At 39.9% G+C, this 27,930-nt stretch overlaps 1 protein-coding gene across 1 annotated transcript; it reads left to right on the plus strand.

The window, feature by feature from the left end:
* Positions 1–18,951: 18,951 nt before the first annotated feature.
* On the plus strand, positions 18,952–26,402 carry f11r.1 (F11 receptor, tandem duplicate 1). Its single transcript, XM_062405883.1, has 10 exons — positions 18,952–19,353; positions 22,179–22,238; positions 22,563–22,679; positions 23,172–23,312; positions 23,438–23,640; positions 23,732–23,834; positions 24,136–24,243; positions 25,030–25,042; positions 25,154–25,214; positions 25,327–26,402. The coding sequence occupies exons 1-10, from the start codon at positions 19,302–19,304 to the stop codon at positions 25,360–25,362; spliced, it is 894 nt and encodes a 297-aa protein (XP_062261867.1). The 5' UTR covers positions 18,952–19,301; the 3' UTR covers positions 25,363–26,402.
* Positions 26,403–27,930: the final 1,528 nt, after the last annotated feature.

A 27,930-nucleotide genomic window follows, 5' to 3' on the forward strand; every position in this document is an offset into this window, starting at 1 on the left:
TTCAAACTGTTTTTAGCTCTTTTGAAAAATCCCAAATGAAACCTTGAACTTGTGGGGGCCATCCTGTCTGTGGCGATAAAATGAACCTTGAGAGTTGAAGAATCAATATAAAAAAATTCTGAAAAGAGCAGCTACCAGCGCGATCATCCGCGAAACTCCGCTGAGAGTCATTCAAGAATCGTCGTTATGGAAGACTCATAGAGAAATATCAGTGAGTATCAGTTTTTTCCATTTGAAGAAATGGTCAGCAGTTGCTTTAATTGAACTGAATTTGTCTGCAACCCTGTTTACCCCTGAGAATCCAAAAGCGTAATTTTTCATTTTTGGCTGAACTTTCCCTTTGCTTTACTTTTATCTCTATTATTATCCATTACATTATATTATTAAAGTGTATCCTTCTGTGGTGTTTAAACCATTTACTTTCTTGTTTTGCTTTGTACTTTTGTTGAGAAGTGCTCTGAATTTTTTTAAGTTATTATTATTATTATCATTGTCATCAGAAGTTGATACTTGAAACATCCTTCTCATATCTGAACCCTACATCCTGTTTTATTTTGACATATTACCAACATTTCCCTGTAATTGCAGTTCCTTGCCTTCAGTCACTTGACAACTATTCACCTGTTACCTGAATACATCCTGTCCCTGTGCGTCCCATGTACAAACCCCTTATCTAGTCTGCTTTCAGCCTGATTGCCATGTGTGTCCTCATGTCCTTCCTGAGTGAGGCCTTGTTGGTTTCTGGAGTTCTGTCTGCTCCTTACCTGTCACCCTGCATATGATCATCTGTACTGTGACTGTAAGTAGGGGTGCAACGATTAGTCGTCGTTGACAAAACAAAAAACAAAAAAACAGTCGCCGATGGATATACTCGTCGATGAGTCGTTAGTTACGTCATAGCGCGTGTTTTTTGTGCCGTGCAGATGAACTAAACGTTGTTTTACCGGATGTGCTGATGGAAATAGCTGAGGAGTGAGCCATCTCGCTTCCTTCCTATGTCTGAAAGTCGCGCAATGTGACAAAACATTGGCCAATGGCGGCGTCCGCTGCAACAGCATCGCGCACTAGGAAGTCAATAGTTCGGGAGAACTTCACCCTCAACATGGCCTGAAAAAAACTACCCCCGCGTACAGCCGGGCCGGACGAGCGGGACGGACCCGCTTTACGCTGGTCCGCTCGGCGGACACGCACATGTGAGGATGAGGAGGTTTGACATCGTAACGTAAACGATGCGGACTCGCCTCGGTAAGATAGCCTGTTAGCTAGCTTGCTACATAAACGTATATACCTGTGCGCAGGATTCTAGGATCCATTACAAAAAATATGGTTAAACTTTTTTTTAACGAGTTTAAAAGCGTAATGTTATCCTGTTGCCTGACTAACGTCTTTTTAATTACAATTATTTAGTCCAAAGAAGACTGTAGTTTCGTTTGTTGATGTTTTTATTGCTGCTACTTTCCCTGTCCTTTTCATTAACAAAAAAAATGGACACTTGAAATTTGCTATATTTTTAGATTCAGCACTTTGCCTGTTCTTGGTTCACAGAAAAAGGGAAACTTAAATTAGATTTTTTTTTTGCTATTATCACTTTGCCTTTCCTTGGTTTTAAATGGACAAAAACTATATTTTTCTTTGCTTTTCTGTCAACAGTACACTAATATGCAGCAAAGTTTATTAAAATACTTTTTTTTGCATGAAGTATCGATCTTGATTGTCTTTATTTTCAGTCATCACATGCCTCTAACAACCTCAAGCTAAATTTAACTGTTTAGCTTGAGGTTGAGGATCTGCTTGGAGTTTTTGGAAGGCAACTGTTAATTTAGCTGTTGGCTAAATAAGAGCAATTGAGAATTTGTGTCATACATAATCCGATTAGTCGATTAATCGTTTCAATAATCGATGACTAATCGACTATTAGAATAGTCGTTAGTTGCAGCCCTAACTGTAAGTACACAAGACATTTAATTTGTACTTAATACCTTGTGTCCTGAGTGATCTGTGTTTGAGTCCCATCACTATATAACTCCGTACGGTCCCGTTAGCATCGCCTGCAGGCTAGCGGAGCTAAACTAACAAACCATGTACAGGTACCTGCTCATCACTACTAACCCAATGCTAAACTTGACTTACCACAGAAACGGGAGCGCAGACGTCTCTAGCTTCTCTGTCAGGAGAACAAACGTTAGATCAAACCGTATAATTCATCCGATCTGTGAGTGAAACCTCTCCACAGACTGACGGGGGATAGCCTGTTAGCCTGTTAGCTCATGTGGAGCCGAGCAGTCAACAGGCTCGGAGTTGGAATTGCGTTTCGCATTATTCAAGTCGAGTTGCTAGGCAGATTTCGTGGGCAGAGTTGGGGCACTTTCAGATGTGCCCCATCTCAGCCCATCACCCAATGCTAACTTTGGCCTGTGTGATTCACGCTCATTGGTGTTTCCATTGTAACGGTCTTAAGCCTGGGCCGTTGCCCACAGAGCAGGGACGGACGGCAAGAGAGAAGCGTTCCACAGAGCAGGCACACAGACAGAAACACACACGAATCAAATGACTCCAAAACAAGACTATAATGCTTGTGAGTCAAGTTTATTTACACACACATTCACGCTACTTTGCATATAAATAAAATAAAATACATTTTGTACAGATGTATCTATCACAAAGTACAGATGTATTGAGCTTTCTGCACCACAGCGCCATCTGGTGGGACAGTGCCTGCCCCTAATGTAGAAACGCCACTGCTCCTTATAATGTATTAAAAGAAAGTCACAAGAAATTTACGTTTATTTTTACTATGTTGACCTGTGATGTGAAGCAAGCCCAGTTAGCAGGTCTTACTGAGAACAGGAAATATTCAACACTTTTGTCTCAGTCAGGCTTGAATGTAGTTCTTGACTCAGGTACATTTTTCCCTGTATGAAATATAGGCCACCGACCGAGCCATCATCACACTCAATTTATCCCACCATGATGCCATTCAGTGACAATATCCTGCCAGAGTGGTGGTGGTAGTTTCCAGAGCCGTCAGGTCACCTCTCCTGCCTAACTGCTCAATATGGTATGTTAGCAGGAACTGGCTAAGTGGGGAGGATCACTGACACTTATCTGTTTGACTCCTGCACAGGTGCTCTGCTTCATTAGCCACAAAGCATCACCTGTATGTGTTATTTTGGATTGCATAAAGTAAAATTGGTGATTTATTACTTAATTTGATAGTACTGTGAATGTTTGTATGATCGCCTGCATTGCCTAAAACTTGTAAAATACTGACATTTCAGTAAAAAGGAAAAGGGTCTGTTAGTAACCCATGGCTGTAATTTATCACTAGTCAATTCTTCAAACTACTTTTAGTGAGTGAATGTTGAGGTTATTCTGCAGCACAATGAATACGATATGAGAGATTTGTAGTACCTCATGACACAGATTGGGTTTATAGGTTTCCTGCTGTGCTCATGATGCTCATAATTGACTCATAGAAAATGCAAGAAAAACTCCATAACATCTGCATGGAGTGGAAGATGAATGTTTGGTAAAGGCACCACTGACCTGAATTGGATTATTCCTGCCGTGCTTGTATAAATAAGGTGGCCCTTTGTTCACAGGTTTCGCTCACAGGGGGGGCGGCGGCACCGCGAGCCGGGGTCCGGGCTAATTTCTCCGTGAGGCCACGGCACAAAGCCAGGCAATTAGGTGGTTTGGGTCATTGGAGATAATGTAAGCTTTTCTAATGTAAAAAACAGCATGCACATGAGCCCCCAGCATCAGAGCAGCAATGCATCGCTGTATCTCTCAGAGGGAGTCCAAGATGGAGATGAATTCATGATGAGGTTAACCTGGCAGCAGCCTCCTCATCAGGGGAGTCGTATAATGTTCAAGCAGGAAATGGAGAAAATCCGGTCGGTTGTATGGGTGCAAACAACAACTGGTTACCTGGGACTCAGGGCTGGATCATGGCTCAGGGCGACTGAATCATGACAGAATCAAATCAAATGCTTCTTTTTTTACGTGGGAAGCCAGAGAGAAGATGGTTGACAAAATGGTAGATAACATTTGTGTTTGTTTGTGTTCCTGACTAGTTTTCCTGTTTTTGCCCTTTGTGTGATCAATCAATGTTGTAAAATCTCTACAATTTGACTCCACTACGACACAGACACCAGATCACTGTCTGATCAAATACACAAAGCATTTTTCACAGCGTGACCGACCGAGGTCGGTCACGCTGTTTTCCTTTTCATGCACGAGTTCCCTGCTACAACTTAAAAAGTCAACAAAATGAAACCCACTGTTGTTATTTGTTCACCATGCATGTAGTTCTTGAAATTTACATGAAATCCTTTTTTTTTTTATATGATTGTGTGTGTGTGTGTGCGAGCAAATGAAAGCCAGCGAGTGTGACTGTGTCATTTTAGCAAACATCAAGTTTGTGTTGCTCAGTATCATGTGCTGCTCGGAGGCTCCAACACAGTTCTCTTGCCTGATCTGGATTTCTGCTGAAAACATCTTGAGGGACTGAGACGTGCGTGATTATCAGCATTACATTGTGTTTCTGTAACAGACTTTTCTCACAGCTCATGGTTTGATTTACGTGCAGTGGTGGAAGAAGCCACACGAACACTGTAGCTCATGAAATTACACATACATGCATAAAGTAAGTACTGAATACACAGACTGATCAGTAACGTTGCACCATGACCTATTTGCCATGTAGAAAAAAGTGAGGTAAAAAGTATAAATTGTTCTTTTGTTAAACTGTGGCAGAGTTATAAGGATGCATCAAATGTAAATAGTAAAGTAATGACAGGAACCTTTTATGGATTGTGTTCCCATCACTGCCCATCTGTGAACGTTGTGTTCAGTTTAAATGTTCCACCAGTTCATGACACAATGCAAAATACAAGCCTCCTGGAACTAAATAGTACTTAGTCAGCATTTATAGTATTGTATTGTTTCTTTTTCCATGTTTAGTCAAATAACATGTTGATCCCGACGCACCGTCGTGTAACTTGAATTTAATCATTGTGCGAAGCAAGAGCGCCCCCTGCAGGAAAAACATCGTGACCACCATCACAAGGCCAAAGCCGTTCAGTTTAACATGGAGATGTGTTTGGAAAGAAGCTCTAGGTTTGAGAGATTCCTAAACTTCTAATTCTAAATGCGAATTAGACTCCTGCTTTAATAGTAAGTGGGACTGAATTATATCCCATCATGCACTTGAGGTGGAAACTCACTGGTCAAGTTTGACATTCAAGATATTCTTCCCATTCCTATTCCACTGTTTAAGCACTGCTGAACATGAACATATTTATTTATGTTTATCTTTCATAAAATTTGATAGCGATTTAGTTTTAGGGGGCATGTCCATATGTTTGACATTGATTTGCAAAGGCTACCATCTGGTGGCTGGCTGCAGTACAGGCCCAAACCCTGCCACCATGTTAAATATGTCTAAATACACTTCAAAACTAGATTTTTCTCAAAGATAGTTTCTGTCATTTTAGTTAGTTCTTATCACAGGTTGGTATTTCTGAAGAATAGTTTTAATTAAATATTCATGCTATAAAAAGAGGTGAATCTTATTGATTGAAAGCTGAGACTGACTCTCGATTGTTCGAGCATGTGTATCGGTGGGACCTCAATGCCCTGGCTCCATCCCCTCCTCCATATCTGGGATTTTTTGGGGTTATTTTCTGTTGCAGGAAGCAGAGATTTGTAGGCCATAGAGTCAAAAGCTGCCTTCAGACATGCACTGAACTCCGAAGATCCTCCGTATTTTCTCTGGAGGAGGTGCCTAAATATGTCACTTCCTGCCTCTCTCTGCTGCACCCAGCTGCTCCACCTCTCGCCTGAATAATACGAAAATTTGATAATGTCGCGAATGAGTCTGTGCAGGGAACTTCCTATTATGTAAGATCTTTCACAGTAACAACAGAAAACACACGATTATTGTTTTACTGTGCATGACCTTTATTCGTTACTATAGTTTTGCTACAGCATTTAATACTTATTTGGTAATGGCGTAAAATCAACAAAATCAGCTGACATGTCTATTTGAAAAATATAAGAACATTTTTATTTCTAGCGCCACTATGTGGGGGGGGAACTAAGCAGCTTCGCTGCAGGGGATGATGGCAAAATAAAGGAGAATCACAATGACGACACAATTCTAGTTTTAAATGTGATATAAAATAGTATGAAGATTTGAATTATCTATTACAGTAAACATAAAAAGTTCAAGTGGAAGCAGCTTTTTTTTTTTAAAGGCTACAATATTTTTTATACTACACACTGTGATACTGTGAACATTAACACATGCGTATTTGCACAGGGGGAGAGTATTAGGGACCCTAATTTTAACACACCTATGATTATTTGCTGTGTGAAACATGAAACCTCCATCTCTTCTTGTCATTTACTATCAATGTACTGTCCATCAATTATTACTTGAAGTGATACTGAGTGAGCTGTGAATTATCTCTGAGTGTGAGGCTGCAGAGCTGAAACCTCTTCCACATCAAACAGTGAAATCAGACACATCTACATTTCTTTTTCTTCTATAATTCTACAAATTCCCTTTTCTAAGCTTTATGTAAATCCTTTCTTATTATTTGTCTTAAACCTTACATTTTCTTGTCATCTACCCCAGTATTTTCTTTGCCATCATGAAATTACCAGCACAGCATCAAAGCACTGAATGAATGATCAACAATTATTGATTATTGCTGTCCAAAGGGGAAACTGGTTTTATTTGAGCTGCTGCTTTATAACCAGATGCCCTTTTTTAATTATCTTTAAAGGTACGGAGGTTGTTAGATATGCAGGAGAAGGCAGTGTTTGAGCAGTTATCATTCAGAAGCCGTGACATCAATCTGATTACCTGTCTGTTACAAACTGTATTGTAAGTATATGCAAACAAAGTGTTACAGATACAATAAAACAATGCAAATGATATGTCACAAAAAATTGCAATGTTTTCACCCTTAAGTGAATAATTTGATCGTAGCAATACATCCAATCAAAGGGCTCTCCACTTTTTCACATACAGCTGTATTATACAGCAGCACCATATATATATATATATATATATATAGGGAATATCTTCACATTATACGTCTTTATATCCAGTTTAATCAAAGATATTTGTGTTCAGGACAGCAATAAGGTGCACTGTAAATCTATGAAGCATTACTTTCCTTTTTTTAATCTAAAAGCGAAATGATTATTAGAGATATATGTCCCAATGTATTTTACTTATAAAGAAGACCTGATCAACACAGCACTTCCAAAGACTGTAATTTGTTTTTCTAAATAGCTGTTAGAACAGAAAATTAACAGTGTTCAATGCTGCATTTGTTGACTCTACCTTTAATTTGATATATCTATGATTCCTCTGTCCCCTTTTATAGCATTGTGAAACAATAGTATTTAAGGTACTGTGGTGATGACAATGTCTATAACATAAACTCTTTCTCACCACAAAGATACATTTCTAGACAGTAGTCAAGATTGATTTTAATCAGTCGTATGTATTTGGTAGCGCTTTCATGGGTTTTATTGTTCTGCCTAAAACTCAAATAACATTTAACAAAATCATTCCACAACGTTTCAATTGCTGAATGTCAGACCAGTGTGAGTCCAACATGTAAAAATGTCCACTGAGTTGTTACCCTATGAGAGTTCATGGACTCAGAAGACCCACAGCGACAGGAAGTGACATCACCAGGGACAGAAGCCACGGCGCAGTTTGGAACATAACACTGATGGCGGAGCAGATCGGCAGGAGCCCTGCAAAAGAGCAGAACATGAGTTTAGATGTTTGTGTCTGTTTTTCAGAGGGAACAAATTGGGGGCTGATCCAGGGGTGGGGCCAGAGGGGGATAAAAGGGCGTCAATTTCACGGTTATTTAATACATTTGGTTGTAAATTAAATGATTGTCTATTAAAGAATTAATAGAGTTTGAAAATATTATTGATGTTAATATATTATAAATTTTGTTAAAAGGGTGTGCATTTACGTCAAACGTTTGTACGCATGGTGTAAGGACAGATTTGTGCGTACAATGTTTGTGAATGAGGCGCAATGTGCTTGGACCCAACAATTAAATTATATTCAATGATGTGTGGCTTTGAATCAAAGCTATAGAGCTAATGGTAAACAAGCAATGACTTAAATGAGCACCTTACAGAATCTTTACATCTATTGTAGAAATAATTGGCCCCTCTGTAAATTGCAGCAATTATGGCCCCCGAAAATTCCCAGATCCACCACTGGAACAAAGGGAAAATTCATAACAGGGATTTCTACTGACTGTGATGCACAGCCATGCTGTTCTCTTTCCAGCCGCTGCCCTGGTAAACCCTGCAGGTGTAGGTGAAAGGTTTCTCATCAGCCATCGGGGCCCAGGTGAGGCGGCACAGATTGGGAGAGACCAGGCTGACGTTGCTCCTCCGGCGGTCGTCTGCAGACACGTGGATGACATCGTTGGGGTAGGTGCTGCCCACCAGCCGACTGTCTTGCCGGTATTCACAGTAGGGGCCGGGGACCTGGTAGGTGGGTGGGAACTCGCAGTCCACCCTGACGTTTCTCTCCATGTAAGTTAGACATGGAAACATCTGGGGCCCACGTGGAGTGAAGAGAAACGTGTACACTGAGTTCACTGAAAGAGATGTGAGCAGGACTTGAGTCACTGATGCAGAGTGAGTGCATATAAGAAGAGTTACAATCAGAAAATAAGAAACTATTGTCTTCTTTTCCTTGTGTTCATTGTGAGATGAATCAAGAAATGCAAAGAAATCCAGGATAAAGAATCATGTTTCCGAAAAGACAGATCAGAAACTAAAACCAAAGCTACAATGACTTCAGTCAGAATTTAGTAGAGACACTATGACAATGACAGTCTTGAATCTATTATGAGGACAGGTATATTATTAAAGGTAATAATTGCATTTCGGAAGAGTTCCGATTTTATAATAACTTAAGAAAAAGTTTAGATTTAGATTTAGTTTTGGTTTTAAAATCGTAAAAAAAAAATTGCCGGCAGAAGTTTCCAAACTAATAAAAAACACTTCTATACAGATAAAAAAAAACTGATAAAAATACATATGACACAATATGACAGATCTTTTTTTGTACTTTTTTCTTAATGCAATTTAACAAATCAAATCCATTTAGCAATTGAATGACACTGTAAAATAAAATCCATCATTTCCTGTTGTATTACTTTACAGATTACAACTTTTGTTTTCTGATAAATATTTTAAATAAAGTACTTTTATTTGAATGTATTGTATTTGTTTGACATATACACTTTTCGATTATAAAAAAAAAATTAAAAAATAGTGAAGTAAATTTATTTATCTTTTTTACAGTGCACACAGGCCAACTACAGTTCCTCTAGATTTCCATTAAGATGTATTAATATAACTTAATTTGGCCTAGTCTTTCGTTTCTGGCCCCAACAACCTCCCATGTGTCATGTGACATATACCATGCCTGATAGCATAAATACAAAAATTACATGGAATGCCACATACTGTGAGTCTGATGAGTTATCATGATCCTGGCCAGGAGGAGACAGGCGGTGGTGATCAGGTGCAGCTCCATGGTGATCGGCCTGATCAGATCAGTCACCTTCACACACACCACGTCAGATCACCTGGCGGAGTTCAACATGGGACAACATGAGAAAGTTGCACACGCAGCAGGCCCGGAACACCGTGATCTCAGCATGAGGAACACGGGATGCGCATCATAACCTGCAGACTTAAGTGTAAACAGGCTTTCGCACCGTGTATCGCGTCAGTGTGGAGCCTGGATGAGCTGCTCGCCCTGCAGCCTGAATGCAGACAGGTCTACGCCCATGCAGAGAGTCGGAGCACTGCAGCAAAGTACCGAGCTGCACTCTCCCTCTCTGTGTGTGTGTGTGTGTGAGTATGCGCACAGCCCGTCCTCACTGCAGGGGACAGGGCCGGTCAGCCAGGCGGATAACCAGCCGCAGCACCGATCTGATAACATGACATTTTCTACAACTGACATGTCTGCGCCTGGTTTTCCGCCCTTGAGGATGCAGAGTGCTCGGTCTCACCTGGTGTTTTGTCCCGGAGCTGGAGCTGGAGCTGGAGCTGCAGCGTTGGTGTGCTCAGCATCAGCACTTTGACAGGATGCAGGGATGGAGCTGATCGCACTCAAACACGCACATGCACAGCGGCTGATGGATGTGAGACTATAATAAAAAAAAAAAAAAAAACTTATTAACTTAAGGCAATGTTAACCAGAAACAGAAATTTGGAGGAAACATTAAGTCGATTTTCTTCCATTTATCGAAAAACGAAGTTTAAGCTCTGGACTCAGATTGCATTACTCCCTCGTGTGTGACTCATCAGGCTTATAGTGACACAGCTTTAATGTAAGTGCGTACATTGGGATTCTACTATAGGGAAGTGGAACTTTGTTATTTTTACTGTATTGGAAAACAACCATTACATTTTCAATTCATCCATAGATGTGCTTTATGAGGAGTTATGTTTTCTTGGTGCAAAGTAAGAGCTCCCTCTGCAGGACAAAAAAAACTGAAGGCACCACCACAAAAAGTGACTAAGCAGAGGTTTTAGGGCCATCTAGTGTAAAAGAAAGGTGTGACACACTCGCACACCCCCTGCAGTGTGTAATCCGATTTATCCATCGGCAATCCAAGTCACTCAGGCACTTAGATTTAGTTTTATACAACTTTTATTAGCATGCATGGAATTATTTGCAATGGTGAATACGTTCAATAGACCAACTCAGACTTAAAAAGTGAACGAAAAAAACAGGAAGCTTTTATTTTGTCCAAATTATCTCCACAGCATCCAGCAGGCACGTGCACAGACATTTTGGGGGGCGGGTGCTCAAACCAAAAAAAGGAGCACCCATCGCTAAAATTATTTGTGAAATTAGTCCTATATCCTAATACAAACCCAGTTCCTATTGAAAAAAATAAATAAAGGTAACTGCTGCATTTTATGAACTTTACCAAAACATATCTACAGTGAAAATGTAATATTGTCATTAAAGAGGATCAATGGGAACAATTGACGATGAGAGAATGTGAACCTGTACAGAGACGACTACAGGCTGTGACACACAGGTTGCAGCAGCATGGAGATTCGTATCTACTGTATGTGATCCGATCAATAACCTTTACACAACTTCTTTGCCTGGCAGAGTTCGACATGAGAAAGTTGAATATGCAGCCCCCAGAACACCATCAGGGATTGAAGCAGAAACACTCAAGAAGCTTTTCTGTCTGCGTTCAGACACGAGGTGTAAACCGTCCTGTCACTGTATCCCACCAGTATACAAGCAGCAGGCCAGGATGTGCTGTTCTGACTGCAGTGAAACACAAACTGCAGGTGAGACAACACACTCTGTAGTTGGGCTCACTGGGGCACAAAGATCTCAGCCTGACAGCATAGATCAAGCTTTGATGTCAGATATATATAGATATATTGTATTGTTATCTTTAGACACACGGAAACTTATACTTAGTGTGTAGGCATATGTTTTTAAGATGAGTTGGAAGCAATTGCAGATTTTTTTTATACTACAAAGTAAGAAATTCCTAGGATTTTTTTTTTTTATGTTTTGACAATTATTAGGGGTGCGGTCAAAATAATCCTAGTTGGAAGACTCATATTTTGCTAGTTCAGAAAAGATGGGTCACCTCTGCAGGATATAAATCTGAAATGCACCAAAGACACATTTACATTCAAAAGAAACTTCCTCCAGGCTGTGACGTACAGGGGCAGGTGAGGATCCAGCTGTGGGTTCATGGAGGGACATTATGAAACTTTTTAAATGATCAAAGCAATGCAGTACATGCATATATTCGTCAACACTTTTTGAATCAAGAGTCTAAATATGACAATGAGAAATGTTGTGACCGAAGCATGTAGCCTGTAAAGTAAAGGAGAGTCAATGTGTGGCAAAACACACTATATCAGGCCCAGTATAAAGAGTAACATTAATAAAGGATGACACAGATTCTGGAAAACAAACACACAAACTTTGATTAACCTTTGTGACAAGAAGAATATGTAATGGCTTTGTGCCTTGTCTGCAGTGTATCAGCCGCCGCAGCATCCAGCAGAGGGATCTTTAATGAACACCTCTGGAAGGGATCACTACACCTGCTCTCTCTGCCTTTGACCGTCAGAGAGAAGAGACTGATCTGAAAAAATCTATATATGTTGGTGATATTTACAATAAAATACAATGTAAGATGGTAATTTTCCCCGGCTTTCATTGTTTGCTGTGTTTGTGCCTTTCAGAAAACTCAGCAACTCTTCATATAGTGTCCTTGTTCAGCTACTGTCGAGAAAGGACCTTGACAAAATGGATGAGCTGAGGGAAGAGGAGGATACAGAGGACGTGGTGAGCCGAGCTCAGTGGATATAACATGGAGGTGTGTGTGTATGTGTGTGTGTGTGTGTGTGTGTGTGTGTGTGTGTGTACTTGTACAGATATCGTTGTGAGGACTGTTTTGAGTAAGAAAACCTGCAGAGTGAGGACATCTTTTTTGGTCCACACTTTCCAAAGGGTTGTTAGAATATGTTACGATTAAGGATTTTGATGTGAGAAAAATACTCGGGAGGTAATTTGTAGTTGATTAATTATTTAGAGCGGACAGGTCTCAGGTCATGCTTAAGGTCATCAATAATATGGCCAGCATCCAATAGGACTATAGACATGAGCTAAAGCTTCGACATATAAATCAAAGGGTTAGGTTTGACGATATCTTTACTAGGACGTCACACACACAACCTGTGTCCTAGATTAACCCATCATTCCTCATCATAAGAAAAAAAGATTTAGATGTTGGTAATATTCAAGATCCTTTGAAACATCTCATAAAACCAAATCTGTTCAACTAAAAGTTGCTCCCTAAACCTAACATGGATAGCAGCTCAATCATGAAGTTAGTACAACCCCTCTAGAGATTTTTGTGAAGCTCGGAGTAAAAGGCCATCTCAGTGCGTGAAGTGAACAAATTACGCTTTTCAAATTTTGCTGGTACAGTATGAAGGCTACTCTGCATTGTTAAATGGTAGTAATGGGGCTGTATTTCTTAAGCGATTTTCTAGTGTATTCTAGTCTGATCAATAACACAAAGCACGTTACAGTCCAAGTCTCATTCACCCATTCACACACCCATTCAGACAGCACAGCTATACACAGCACGCTTTCTATCACACACATACACTGTCGGTACAGCCAACAGGGACAATTTGGAGTTCAGTATCTTGCCAAAGGAATGCAAACTGGAGGTGCCAAGATTCAAACCACCAACGGTTTTGTTTCGATTATTACCCGCTCTACCTCCTGAGACACACCCTCCTGAGTAGCAGCCTCCACACAGATACTCTCAGTGGTCTAATAGTTCCACTCTTGTACTGTGTAATATTTGCGTAGTTATTTATTATGAGCCTATAATAGAATACTCACAAACACAAATTTGTATCATCCTTTGTGTTTTTAATTTTTTTCTTTGTGTTTTCTTAACTTATGCAGATACAAGTTGTGCGTAATAGATAGATGCTAATATCAAATGTATATGTTATAATTCATGTTGCCATAGGTGAGAAACCCACACACTGAATGATGAGACGTAGAAAATCCGCGCAGGTGCCTCAGCTCATCAAATCCTCAATACAATATTTCCAGCTTTTGATTATGGGCCCGGGGGTCTGAATATTGTCATGTGAGCCTGTGTCCTCCTGTAAAACAGTGGGTACAAATCAATAGAAATTCTCACATAATACAGAGAGACGTCCCCAAGTCCCCTCACCGGAGCAGCATTTTCTCCCACCTTCTCTCTCCCCCTCCCTTTCTCTTCCTCCCTCCGTCCCCCTCCCTCTCTCTCCTATGTTTCTTCTATAAGCCGACCTCTACTGTATCTACCCCCGGCATCACACTGCAGAGCACTGAGGGAAGCTCAAACTGCATCAGACAAGGTGAGAGTCATTCATATACTATCACATATGATGCATCTCGGCCACACAGGATCAAATATGGTCTTTAACTGTGTCATTCAGAATGATCTCCTTTTTCTTTCTTTCGTTCTGAATGATATCTTAAGAGTCGGCACGAAAGCAAATGTATGAATGAAGGTGCGAGTGGGTTTGCACTGCTGACGTGCTCCGTGCATTTTCTTGGCATCTCCAGTGGGCAGATAATCAACCCACATAAAATGCGTCAATGTTGGCAATTCACCAGAGAAGTTTGCAGTTCATCCCCGCGGAGCGCAGACACCGAGGCTGTACTGCACTCAGTTATTCAGTAATGTGGACCACTGACTCTTTTTTTTACAACCACCTCCGTGAGTGAAGGGGAGCTGCAGATGTGGAGGAATACCATCTCGGAAACACGACCCCTACTCATTACGGCACAGTCGGCTTTATTTGTTCAGAACTTCCATAATGCAAAGACATTCAAGCTAAATGAAAAGTCAGACGGTAGCTTCTGCTGCGTTGAGTTTGCTCTAACTCTGACTATTCTTAGAGTTTGTTCTCTTTTGTTTGTCTTTTTTCAGGAGAGCTGCAAGAATGTTCCTCCTTACAACATTTTTCCTCTTCGGTAAGACGATTTCGGGTTTATATGATGTGGATGGAGAATATTTTTTCCTGAATATTTTACTCTGGTATTGATTTTATGTATTTAATAGATCTGGTGAATGTCTTGTCATCTTTGTGTCACACTGTACGTAGGCTTTGCCTCAGCCCAGAGGATAATACAGTTGACCTACTGCTCTATAGACGAGCACCACCTCCGCATGGATTGTAGATATTCGCTCTCCGGTGAGTCACCAGAACCCTTCTGCAAGTACACACAGGGCGAGCGACTCTTCGACACCACCGACCCAGATGAGGAGCAGCACGCCCCCTTCAGAAAACGTGCCAAAGCTCGCATCTTCCCAGGCAACATCTGTCGCCTGCTGTTTAAAAACCTGCCCAACGGCAAGTCCAACTTCACCTGTAACATCAGACAGGCCAACTCGTCCACAGCGACCAAAACCTCAGTGGTGGAGAAAAGTAAGCTTTAAAAATGTTACCACATCTGTGCACGTCCTGTCAGGGACATTTAACATTTGAAGTGCCGCCAAACTAAACACTCCTCCTTCTGAACTTGCATTTTTGTGTCTTATTGCAGAGCTCCTCCTCCCCTGCTCGGCGAGGAGTATCCTTTTACAAAGCTGCAGTGGCCTACTGCTGACCTTGATGACACTTCCTATGCTGCTGGAAATTCACTGGCTGTGAACGAGGCGCCAAACTGCAGCATACGTTAACACTGCACCCATAATCATCCGGTGACTGCATTTGGCCTTCGCACAAGTTGTGCAAATGCACAAAGTGCAATGAGTGGAACTGAATGTATGTAAGATATAAGCTGCGTTTATGTGACAAGCCTGCATACTCAGCATCATGCTCCCAATACTAAGCACAATACGTGCTACTGCTGCATTCTCTGTATACTCTACAGCGCACTCACATAAAATCAGTTGTGGAAATACACAGTATAAACCTGTATAACTCACAGACGTGGTTCACAGGATGACTATCAAAAAGCATGAATGTGACTTAGTTCTGAAATTTAAAATCTATATTCTGTATCATTAATATCAATGTTCAATAACTTTTTGGATTGAGCTCTACGTAATCAAAGATATTGAGCTTCAGCCTTTAGTCTTAATAGCAAGGTGGAATTGGTCAATGAAGGCTGCAAAAACGAGGGAGGAGAAAGACTTAAAAACTGCTTTTGATTAAGTATTTTAAATGTTCCCAGCTCGGTAATAATGCAACACTGCTCCCCGCAACCAGACATTATTGCTGAGTTGCATCGCTCTTTAAAATAAGCAATCTATTTTGCCTGACTGAAATCTGTCCCCTGTGTCTCTTTCTTGGCTGCCAAGCAGTGAGGGGAGAGGGAGGCGACCTTGTGCCACACAGGTCCTCTGGTGGAAGATTATGTTGTATTTGTCGATAACAGCTGGGCAGGGCAGCACCCTTTGGCTTTGGCAGCGATCAAACTGATGACGAGGAGAGAAGTGAAAAACTTTCTAGCTACAAACTTTCGGACTTAGTAATAGCATTGCATGAGCAATAAAGTCTCCATTCTATTGTAGGGAGAGGAGGTATATAAAACCGAAACACACATTCAGTGTTTATTTTGCCTTTCACTTGTGCCTAAGACACATGATCCATGTTCAGCCGAGGCTGTAAGTGAACAGACTGTCTCCGAGGGCTAAAGGTCAGATCCACGTAGATGGTCCTATTTATATATTTACACTGAATATGTTTTTGATGGTGCAATATATTCTCTCATTATGTAAAAGATTTTGTACTCGTATATAGTTGAGTAGGTGGCGTGTGGAAAAAGCACAAGCATTTAAATGCACTTAAAAGCTATGCTGTATGTATTGTATGATGACAGTAAACTGAACTGCTTGTCAAATGAGACTAACCAACCAAACTGAATCATTCAACCGAGTGTTGAGACTCTTTTTCTCAAAGACAAATGTAATGTACATGTTAAATAAAAATATATGTGCATGAAGTCTGTTGTGCTTGTACTTGTCTAGTCTGTCCTGTCCTGTAGAGGACAGCACTGGGTTGAATCAGGAAGTACTAGAAAGTGTCAAAATAAGAGGGATATGAAGGCAGCGTTTTACAGACGTGAAGAAATTATGTTATCGACTATATCAAGGAGAGTTTCCTATTGAGCAGGTAGTTTATTGAAAACCATTTGGTGCCCCCTAAAGACAGATAAGAGAGGATAAACATTACGGGAAATGTGCTGAACTTCCAGAAATGCTGCAAAAATACACACAAAAAAGTTGTATAAAGGGTTATGTTAGGGTAGGATAAGTTAGATATGTTTAAATTGGGATGGGATGGGTTGGCATTGGTTAGGTTAGATTTGGATGGGTTGGATTAGGGTGGGATAGGTTAGGTTAGGACAGGTAAGGCAAGGATAGGACAGGATAGGTTAAGCTGGGTTAGGTTTGGATGGGTTGAATTAGTGTAGGTTAGGTTAGTCAGGTTATGTTAGTAAAGGACCGGTTAGGTTAGGTTATGACAGGTTAGGTTAGGATATAGGGTAGGTTGGGTTGGATTAAGTTTGGATGGGTTACCTTAAATTACATTAAGTTAGGTTAGGTTAGCTGAGGTCTGGTTAGGTAAAAGCATTCATATGATGGTGCTTTTGTATTTCCTACCTAATTACACAATATTAACAAAGGTATGCAGACAGCCAAGTAAAGTAAGTGAACGCCCATTCGTTACACCCACAATTCCAAAACCGTTGGCATTAACATGTAGCTACAACTTACTCTGCTCCACTGAGAATCCTGTACGATTTTGTAACCTGGATGAAGGGATTTGTCTCCAGGGATTTAAGGGGGTTAGTTAAAATGTGCACTGACATTTAGCTTTGATAAGTTGTTACCGGCTAGTATGCCAGTTCATCTAAGGTCAGGGATCGGTGATGTCCATAAAGCACTGGGAAACTGGTAAAGTTCTTTGGGGGACATTATGTTAAAAGTAATAAAAATGGATGTTTAATGTTTATTTATAATAACTCTGCGCTGCAGCACTTTATTTCACTGTAATTGAAAGTAAGGGGCCGAGGAAAACTGTCCAAGCACCAAAAAGTCTGTATACTTTTGACCATAAAGTGAATATTCTGTTAAGCTTGGGAGTCAGCAGAAAAATATTTGCACGTTAAAGTTAAAGTAATAGCACCCAACCTTCCCCTTGTGGCCAATTATACAAGCTGTGCAGGGTGACTCACTTGAGTCTCCATGTTGCTCAATAAATCACATTCGTAACATAACAACATTACACAAAAATCAACCTGCATTCTAAGCGACTGGGTTCAACTGTTTCACTTCCAAACTTGTTTGTCTCAAAACCTTTATTGAACATTGCAGGTGGTGTTTTACATTCCTTGTCTAGTTAATTTTGGTGAATAAATTAAATTTACTTGCGTAGAAATAAATCACATTATAGCCAATGTTGATTTAATAAATACTGTATATCTACTGTAGCCTATGCTGACAGTAGATATGCAGTAGATATAAATCAAATTACAGATCAGTAATCTGTTAAACTGCATTGTATCTGCATTATGAAACCTCTGCATTTCACAGAGAGGAACTTGTCATGTATCTACAGAAACTGAGGAGAATGTTAAATGAAACTGTTCAATGAAACCCCCGGGAGCTCACAGAAGGAGAAAGGGGAAGAGGAGACGACATAATAGCCTACAACTGATACTCCTGCATTCAGACTGTGGCAGCGTTTGTCCAGCAGATACTAACAGACTGACAATCTGTTACAGGTTTTTTACGTATCGACTGTAGCTGCTGTGTCAACTGTAAGTTTCAGGATTCCATTATTATTAATATTATTATTTTTATTTATTATTTGTTCTTGTGGTTTCCATCATTGTAGTAGTGGTGCTAGTAGTAGTACCAGTAGTAGTAATAGTAATTATTAGATATTGGCTTATTTGTTTTGGTTTTTAAGGTTATGACTCATGAATTCTTATATTTTTGTTGGTGCACATATCTTTACTAATAATTTGATGGCTCAAGAAATGTGTGTGTTTGTTTTTACTTTCAATGTATTTCATATGCAATAGAAATAGGCCACTCTCTGATTCCATTTGGAGAACTTTGACGGATTCGAAAATCTTAAGGAAAAAATGACGCTAAGAATTATTAATGTGACTTTTATCAAAAATAAATATCGAAACATCACAAAGAATTAATGAGGACTGTTTTATAATGTTTCTTCTGACTCATCGCGGATCACATCTGTCCGGGGAGAAGTGGAGGAAGTGTGTCTTTGATTGGGGGGGGGGGTGAAACAGATTACAATACATAAAAATAAAGAAAACAGCTGTCACAGCTGTTTCCACCTGCTGCCCGAGAGCAGAGTGAACCCACGTCACCTTGAGGGAGCGTTTCCTCCTCCTCAGGTTACAGGTGCCTTGTTTCCAGTCGGACCTGCTCGTCTGCTTTCTCGTCACCTGTGAGCAGCCGGAAGTCACCGAGAGTTCCAGTGCGGTTTGTTGTTACCTGGGCGGAATCCGCAGGTGAGAAAGCTCGGTGATCACAGGCGGACTCCGGTCGACACAGCAGCGGATTTAAAACAAAACCGAGGAGGGAGAATCTCACACGAGGAGCTCACTCGACGGGAGGAACGTGTATTTATTCCCTCGGTTTCTCCAGGAGAGTTTCTGCGTCGTGTGAACGGAACGAAACATGCTGGTCTCCGGGCTGCTCCCAGTCGCTTTGTTCCTCTACGCAGCCACAGGTGAGCGGTTTCGACTCGTACCACTGAGCTCAGGTCCACTTGGAAAACTTTTAAACATCTGTGTTCGTGTGTTTTTCTAACTTCGCAACAACTCGGAGGATGTCAGTCAAGTGTTCGTTGTGGTAGTTTGCTGCTCTTTGCCAATGTGAGCCTCGGGGCCTGCTCCTGAAAACAACATGTTTACCTGCTCTGTATATTTCTCCCTTTATGTTAAGTTAAGGAGTCTGGTAACAAGGTGACCTTCATATGAACGGAATCATTTACATTTAAACAACATTTTTTTAAACTGCTCTTGTTAATAAATTACCATTTATTTGTTATTTTGCAAATTGATCCCTGATGTTTTTAATCAAAGTTGCACTAGGGCCTCAAATATGTGGCAACAAGAGGGGGAAGGTTTATTAGTTCCTCAAAATAAATGCCATTGTGATGTGGTCACTGAAGTGGAGATGGTGCTTTACTGACCCAGCAGGACGGTTCACTGCATTTTCACATTCCTTCTCCCACTGTACTGATTAGTAGTTTAAAGATAAGATAACCTGCTCCTTTATTAGTCCCACAACAAGGAAACTTCATGACATATAAACAATGTATTTAAACAGAATTGATGAACATTACTTTTATTATTCAGCTTCAAAGCCCTGATACAATACAACATGGATTAAAATATAAATCATTTATCCAGTGTTAATGGAGAATGTACAGTGTGAGGAGTATATTGCTTAGTGGCCGATTGAATTGCTCCGATAGAAATGAGTGCAACATCATTATTTTTTCGGTGAGGGTGGATGCTGAGCTCCCTGAGGAATTGATTCCTTCTTTTGCCAAGTTTTTCATCGATCTTGCACGTGGACTGCATCCTGGGAAGAAAGTGAAAACTGGGAACACAACCCAGGTTCCCTGCTCGCAGCATGTGAGCCAGCCACTTGATTTTAATTTGTCCGGGTGAACGAATGCATTATTCAAAGTAGCGGCTAATGACCTCCTGCTTGTTGGTAACGTCACATTAGTTTTTAAAACGGGATGCGCAGGGAGCTGCAACACTGCCAAGAATCTCCAGGCTGTTTGTCCTACATGTCAGTGCACCCTGCTTTCTAATCTGTTCACCTGCTAAGTTATTTATCTCCCCAACGCCGAAACTCTCAAATTATGCAAACAAGGAAGTCATGGAGTCCTCAGGTTTCACTTTACACTGGAGCTCTGTCTCTCTAGGCCAAACCAAAACTGTGACTGTGGCGCCTTATCCCACCTGAGACCGGCTGTTAAAAATGTCTGCAGGTCACTAAAGCACCTGTCCAATAAACATGTCACCTCTAAGTTTGAATGATCAACTCAAGTCAATTTAAGGCCTTAGTTTTTACTTGGTTGTGAGCTGGGTTATGTACACAATGAGTGACTTGACACACAGTTGATAATTAACTGGCTCCTGTTCTCTGTCGTCACTGAACTCCCTCTCTGACTCGTCAAACAACAAGTAGCAGTTGAATCATCTCACTCCCGACACTTAACGCAGTGGCAGCGGTGTAATGTAAAGTGTTGCCACAGATGCAGAAACGGGGTGAGAGACCGGCCGGACTCTGTCAGCTTTAATGATTTAGTCAGCCGTGTCTGGTGTCAGCTCTCACCTGCGCGATAAGACCGAGTATCAGTGACACTTGCTCGTGGTTTCACCGGAAGTTTTGTGGCCGAGCAAACGAGAGCAAGCCACATTTTTGTCGCCCACACCCTGAAGGCTCATAAGCACGCTGGCAGTGTTTTACAAGGGGCGTGTTCCCTGATCAAGTGTTTTTACTTGGAACTTAAGCAGAATATAAATAACGTGAAGTGATGATGAGCTTGGTTAATACCTTTTTTCATTAATTGGTAACACACATGTAGATATTTATAGTCTGGTGGTGATAAAAAGTATTGTTTGTAGGGCAGCAGCTAAATTCATCTTCACAATGAGTCATGAATGAATCATATAATTTTCTTGGCAAATCGACCAATAACCAATAAAGTCTTTAACACGTCAAAGTAATTCATACGGAGTGGGCAAATTGACTTATTATCCTTTTAGATATTTGATTAACTATCAAAGAAAATGAAGAAATCCTGTAAAAATTAAAAAAATGTTCTTCTTGAGTCTTCGGTGCTGCTCCCAATATTAAGTAATGTGCAACATTTTTGTTACCAATTAAATCCCTAAATACAAAGAAACACAAATACAAACCAATATACACAACATGTTGTTTTACATAAAATGCAAACATAAGTGTTTCTTTTCAGCATTGTTTATAGTATAATAGATAAATACTGCGGTCAAACATAAACACTGATACCTATGTGACTTTAAAAAGACTCCTATTGGCCAGGCTCTGTTTATTTTCTTTAAAATGACAGCATCAGTTTCACACATTATTCTCTCTAAGAGAAACCAAGAATACAATAATCTCAATCCCAGCAGTCGCCCCAGCCTCAGTTCAACCAGCCTCAATATCTTGGGCTGCTTCTTCTGTTTTAGCTTCATGAATATTACCACAAAGAGGTTTTTTTAATCCAGCTCTGGCCTCATATGAAGAAGACTAAAAATAAAGGCTTCCCTTCCAACTCTGTTACTACAACACGACAGTTCTGTCTTTTTTGGATTGGTGCTGCTGCAATCCTCAGAGAACACTCCATCATCGACCTAATAATCATAATCATATTCATAGAGATGAAAGATGTAGCTCTACTTACAGAAAATGAGAATTAACGCACAGCACCCTGTGGTCTTAAGATACAATTTACTTAAAGAAGGATACATTATTCTAATCAGTGTTTTTTTGTTATTTGCCTGTGTTCAGGTGTAAGAGGCTTCGTAGTCTCTACCAGTACTCCAGATGTGCGGGCGAAAGAGAATGAGGGTGAGTCTTGAGAATTTAAATGAATTTGAATGTAGAGGGTTTGTCGTCATCTTGCAATTGCATGGACATTGTGTTTTGTTTGTACTATTGAAGTTATTATTTTTATTATTATCAGGGGTGTAACAATTATCCATCTTGAGCTGATACAACTTTGGCCCCTTGTATGATCTTGAAGATTTTTTGGCGGCCGCGATACAAGATTGTGGATATCCGTATCACAGTTTTCCACTTGTAGAAATATTGATAGTAGTTGTAATAATCATAGTGATGTGGTGTGTGGGTATTGTGCATTCTCTTACTGTGAGCGTATGTCTGTTATTTCAGGAGCTGACCTAAAATGCACATATTCAGGGGACTTTGGTGCAGGTGCCAGAGTGGAGTGGAAATTCAATGACTTAAAAGGCTCTCAGGCGTATGTGGTTTTTGATGGGAAACCAACATGTAAGTAGATGTTTCTTTCTTTTGTGTCTCTGTCAAAGTAAATATTTTCTCACTTATGGGGTTACCTCCTCTGAGGAAGTTCTGTTTTTGATCTTAAAGTCACTATCCCTAATTTAGTTAGCGTAAGATCTCAAATATCTCAAACTGCTATAAAAATTAGCAAAGCTGGTCACTCACTCTATCCATGCATGTGTTTGACCGATTATTCAAAACATTCAAATGTCAACCTCTCTTAATTTAATTTATTATAAAGGTATCCTTTTCTTATTTCCATACATTTCTCTTATTATTGTTGGCAAACTCCTCATGTGTTGTGACCACACATTGTATTTCATACCATTCTGTAATGTCTAAATCATCTGGGACGATGCACACAAATTAAGTTTTATAATGCAGATTGAAAGTTAAAAATGTTGATTGACAAATTTAGAGAATCAGGAAGCTATGCCATAATCTTTTGTTTTGTTATCTAATGCAACAACTTTTCTGCAGCGCCATATTCTACTCGAGTGACAATGTACGGCACCAATATTAGATTCACCAAATTGACCCGTGACGACAACGGAGTGTACGACTGTGAGGTGTCTGGCAACGGGCAGTTTGGGGAAGCCAGGGTGAAGTTGACAGTTGAGGGTAAGGATTAGCAAAACAAGCCTCACAGCACAAAAGCAATGATATTTGGACAAACTTAGTCCTGAGTTTAAGTGTTGCAATGTGCATGAGTAGACCTGCTGAAAACTGAACATTATGTCCCGCAGTGCCTCCATCTGCGCCACTGTGCAGGATCCCCTCCTCAGTGACGACGGGCAAAAAGGCCATGCTTACCTGTCACGACAGCGCTGGCTCACCTCCTCCCCAATATAGGTGGTTCAAAGATAGCACGCTCCTGCCCCCCGAGCCTCAAAAGATCGCTGCCTTCAAAAACTACACCTACTTGCTCAACACAGACGATGGCAGCCTGGTCAGCTACTTATTTACTATGACTGTGTTTTGTCTTTACTGCGAGCGTCGTGGCTTTTTAAACTAAAAACGTGTCATGTCTGTCTGCTCAGGAGTTTGCCAGGGCAGCCAAGATGGACTCAGGAACGTACTTCTGTGAGGCGTTCAATAATGTTGGTGCTCCTCAGCGCTGCAAAGCAGTGAAAATGGAAGTCCGTAAGTGCGCTTCACTTTCATTTCAAAAGCTTCAATGATACAAACGTATTAATTCTACAACTTCCAGCCTCTGTCTGTGGTCGGAATGCCCCTAAAGGACATTAAACTGCTTTATCAATAGAGAAAATAATTCAAATTGAATCCTAAAGACACAATCTTCCTTTGAAATATTTTTTTATAATTTGGGTGCTGAAGCAGTTTGAGTTAATCTTTCTGTGATTTATTTATTTTTATGAAAAGTTACTAGTTTACCCCTCCACTGAAATTCAATGTATCCTTAAAGTGGGATGTTTTCTTTAAGGTGACCTCAACACTGGAGGAATTGTTGCTGGAGTAATCATTTTTCTGCTGCTTCTGGCCCTTCTCGGATTTGGCATTTGGTATGCTCACAAGAAAGGATACCTGCCCAGTGAGTGTTCAACATATATTAAATCATTGAATTTTAAATGATCATATATATTCTCATACTCGATGTTGAGTTTCTGCAGACCTTGGACGAGGGTGTTGACCCATCTGACATTTGAGGGTTTAGCTCTGGCTAACGCTACACTTAAGAAACCCACTTCTTCACTGCTCTAAAAGCTCTAACAAAAAACTATACAACTCTGGTTTTGTAGCAGTGAATCCTTGAATTCTGGGACATATAATTTGCAGCTTTATCTGTGGGAAATTTGTATACTTAAAGATGTGGCATCAGATTGGTACAGAGATTCACATATTCGTGATACCCAACATATTCGCGATGCCCTACCACCACAGTATCAGCTGTCAGATATCTAATTGATATCTGTTGCCAAATTAACCAAAATGCAAAAAAACACAAGTTTGCGAACTGCATATTCACTGAAGCCATGGCAACGTGATGTTCTCTATTCACATCCCCCTAAAGACCCCAGATTATGGGGATTATGTGTTGTCGTAATTACTTTGTCTGGATTGAAGCCCACAGTGTTAGTCTGTGATTATATGTAGGTTACGCCGTATAAGTTTGTATTTCTATATCCTTGATTTAATAGATTTATTCTTGATTTACACAATGAAAGAGAAGATTCAAACTCGTGTTCAAACATGAATAAGTGTCTTTATGGAGACAGTGAAAATTGAGTCATAACTGTCAGTTAAAACAGCTGTATGTGTTTACATCTGTACCAAGTACTTCATCTTACTGATTACGTTTCCCTTTTCCCCTCCACAGAGAAGAGTGAAAGGTAAGAGGATTTACCTTTTTCTTGTTTTTAGTGAATTTGAGCAGATAATCAACAAGCCGATCTTCAATCTCTGTCACCAACCTCAACGTGTTCTTGTTTTTTTTCCTTCAGCAAACCAAAGCCTAACGTGGTCTACCAGCCTCCATCTTTGTACGGCGGTGAAGAAGAAGACGTAAGGATGAACCTGCCTGTTTTTTACCTCTCACATGCATTGTTGTCGCACATCTTAATATCACTATTATTTGGATTCTTTTGTGATATTTATTTGGTGTGTTTGTTTGCAGAGGGATTTCAAACAGAAGTCGTCATTCGTGGTATAGTCCACAAGAAGAAGTCCCTACCGGAGATCACCTCACGTTTCAAAATTCTCTAAGCTTGTCTGTTTTCTGACAATTTTCTAATCTGTTGAGTAAGTTGCAACAGATAGATAATAAGATTTTAATAGAATGTGCTGTGACCAATTTTGTCCTCAGATATTTCTCCAGCTATGTTTGAAGAGTGTGCGTGTCTAATTTGTTTTGTTTAAATGTTGCATCTTCATGTAAATACTAGATATAGTACAGATAATATCAGCACCATCAATTGGGTTTTTTAAAGCAGTTCTTTTTGTGGATGCTAGTGAACACACACAACAAACTACTTATTGAAGTACAATAGAAACAATTTTAGTAAAGTACAATAGACACATTCTTCTCAGATAATGCAGTGTCTTGATGGAACTCGTAGAGATTTTTGTTATGTCACCTTCATTTAAGTCTTATATCTCTGTCTGTCTGTTTTTTAATAATGCAAAAGTTGTTGTAATGTAAACTATTCTTTCTGTAATGCTTTACTAAGGTTTTCCTCCTTGTAAATAACAGTCTTTTTAAATTCAGTTGAAACTAGGAGGTGTTTTAACGAGCTCCTTGACACCAACTACAAACTTACTTCACATCATCTCTGGCTGTTGTTTGGATGACTAACCAGTTTCAGGGGCGCATTTTATTAAGTAGTTGATATATATTATGTGTAGACTTGTTGTCCCAGAAATACATTTGCAAACTTAACAGCTATGTTGACATTAAAATCATGAAATTAGTTTCATCAGCAAACAATTAATGGTAATGTGTTGAACATCATGCAACACCTTTTCATAACCATTATCTACCCTGACACGATGGTTCTGAAGCCGACCTCCAGACACTGAAATGACACAAGATGATTTTGTATCATGCACAAACTCAGTTAATGTCTTTGGGTAGTTTGCTTCACTGCACATGTTCTGCATTGCTTGGCCTTTTGTAGACATTTTTAGAGCTGTTGTGTCAGCTGACGATTGTAACGTTGCTTATTGTATCAGTTAATAAAAATATTGTTTTTACGGCTTTCTTTTTCTCTTGTGTCAACAAATTAGTATTCAGCTTTACTCAGTAAAGCCTCATTAGAAAAAATTTTTTTCTTTACTACTTTTGTTTTTTTATTTATGTGTTAGAGATGAAAACACAGTTTTTTTTTTTGCTATGAAAATGTGAATGCAGCCTCAATCGCCCTCTGTTCTATGAGCTACACTCATCTATTTCATTAATACATTACTCAAAAGTGCACAGTCAGCAATGGTCTGGTAAGGCGCATGACTCATATAGTCACTCGTGTATCATCAGCAGTCTGATTGTAAGGGAACTACTGTCTAGATTTTCAATGTGCGCATCCTTATGTCACCCCCTTGTGTCCACATGGTATAAATATGGATATAACTTGTGACTTTTAAACCAGCAAGTAAAACAAAGAAAAGAGGAATGTGTCTCCATCTTGTAAGCAGTCACCAAAAACTTTTTCTGTAACTTGTGAGGGAGAAATGTTGAAACCAATGGATTTTTTATATAAATGCTGAAATTTTAAAGTTTTGAATCACTACCGGTGCAGGAAAACAATCAAGATATAAATACACAGAATATAGTGGAAAGGGTTTGGTCATGTTAGATGTTTAGAGTCTTATCCCTCATGCAGCACTGAAGGAGGCATGTTATCAGTCCCAGAAATATCAGAGACAATGAGTCTGAATATCATGGAGTACAGTACTTTGAAATATCCAGAAATTAGCTTCAAGTAGCTATATTCTGGATATTTGTCAGTCTATAAGTACTGTAAAATCACTTTGATCAATAATTCCAGAGAGACTGATATGCCTGTGATCAGTACCTCTCATAATATCAATGTAGGCATATCATTCTCTCTCTAAACTTATTGAGCAGAGTGTTTTTACATTACTCTGAAATATCCTGAAATACACTGACTTTGAAAAATCTCCAAATCTATACTGTAAAAATGTTTAATAATCAGTATGTAGGTAGTCAGAGAAGTCCTGAACACAGGCATATCAGTCTCACTCTGAGCTTATTGAGCAAAGTATTATATAGTAGGGGAGAGCGGGTAATGTGGGACATTTTTTACATTTGCTCCCCTCTAGGCAAGCTAAAATGATATATCAGTAAAAAGTACACATTTCCCATTAATTCAGGATGTTTTCTAGCCATGGAAATGATCAGAATGTGTCAGGACAAAGGGCAGTGAAAATATGATTGTATAAAAAACAGTGGTCTTGTGTCTCACTTTACCCCAGCTACGGGGTAAAGTGGTCCACTTACTTTTTCCACTTTAAAACTACCATAACAACACAATTTGTAATAGTTAAAATCCCGACAGCTAGATTGATATACTAATATCGGACTAGTAACAGAATCATGGGGATTGGTCAATTAAGCACATTTATGATTATTATGATTCATGTGATCTCTTGCACACCCTAGCTTACCGGCACATTGCTTCTCTGTTGAATTGGCAGGGACAGGGATATTGTTTGTACTTTTACATGCAAAAAACAAATTTTTGTGAAAAAACATACTTTCCAC

The sequence above is a fragment of the Platichthys flesus genome, chromosome 15 (assembly GCF_949316205.1).
Source record: "Platichthys flesus chromosome 15, fPlaFle2.1, whole genome shotgun sequence".
NCBI classification, from domain to species: Eukaryota; Metazoa; Chordata; class Actinopteri; order Pleuronectiformes; family Pleuronectidae; genus Platichthys; species Platichthys flesus.

Coding starts and splice junctions, on each gene's coding strand:
- f11r.1 (XM_062405883.1), top strand. CDS start 19,302: ATGCTGGTCTCCGGGCTGCTCCCAGTCGCTTTGTTCCTCTACGCAGCC. Junction 19,354..22,178: donor GTTCCTCTACGCAGCCACAG/GTGAGCGGTTTC, acceptor GCCTGTGTTCAG/GTGTAAGAGGCTTCGTAGTC. Junction 22,680..23,171: donor TTTTGATGGGAAACCAACAT/GTAAGTAGATGT, acceptor ACTTTTCTGCAG/CGCCATATTCTACTCGAGTG.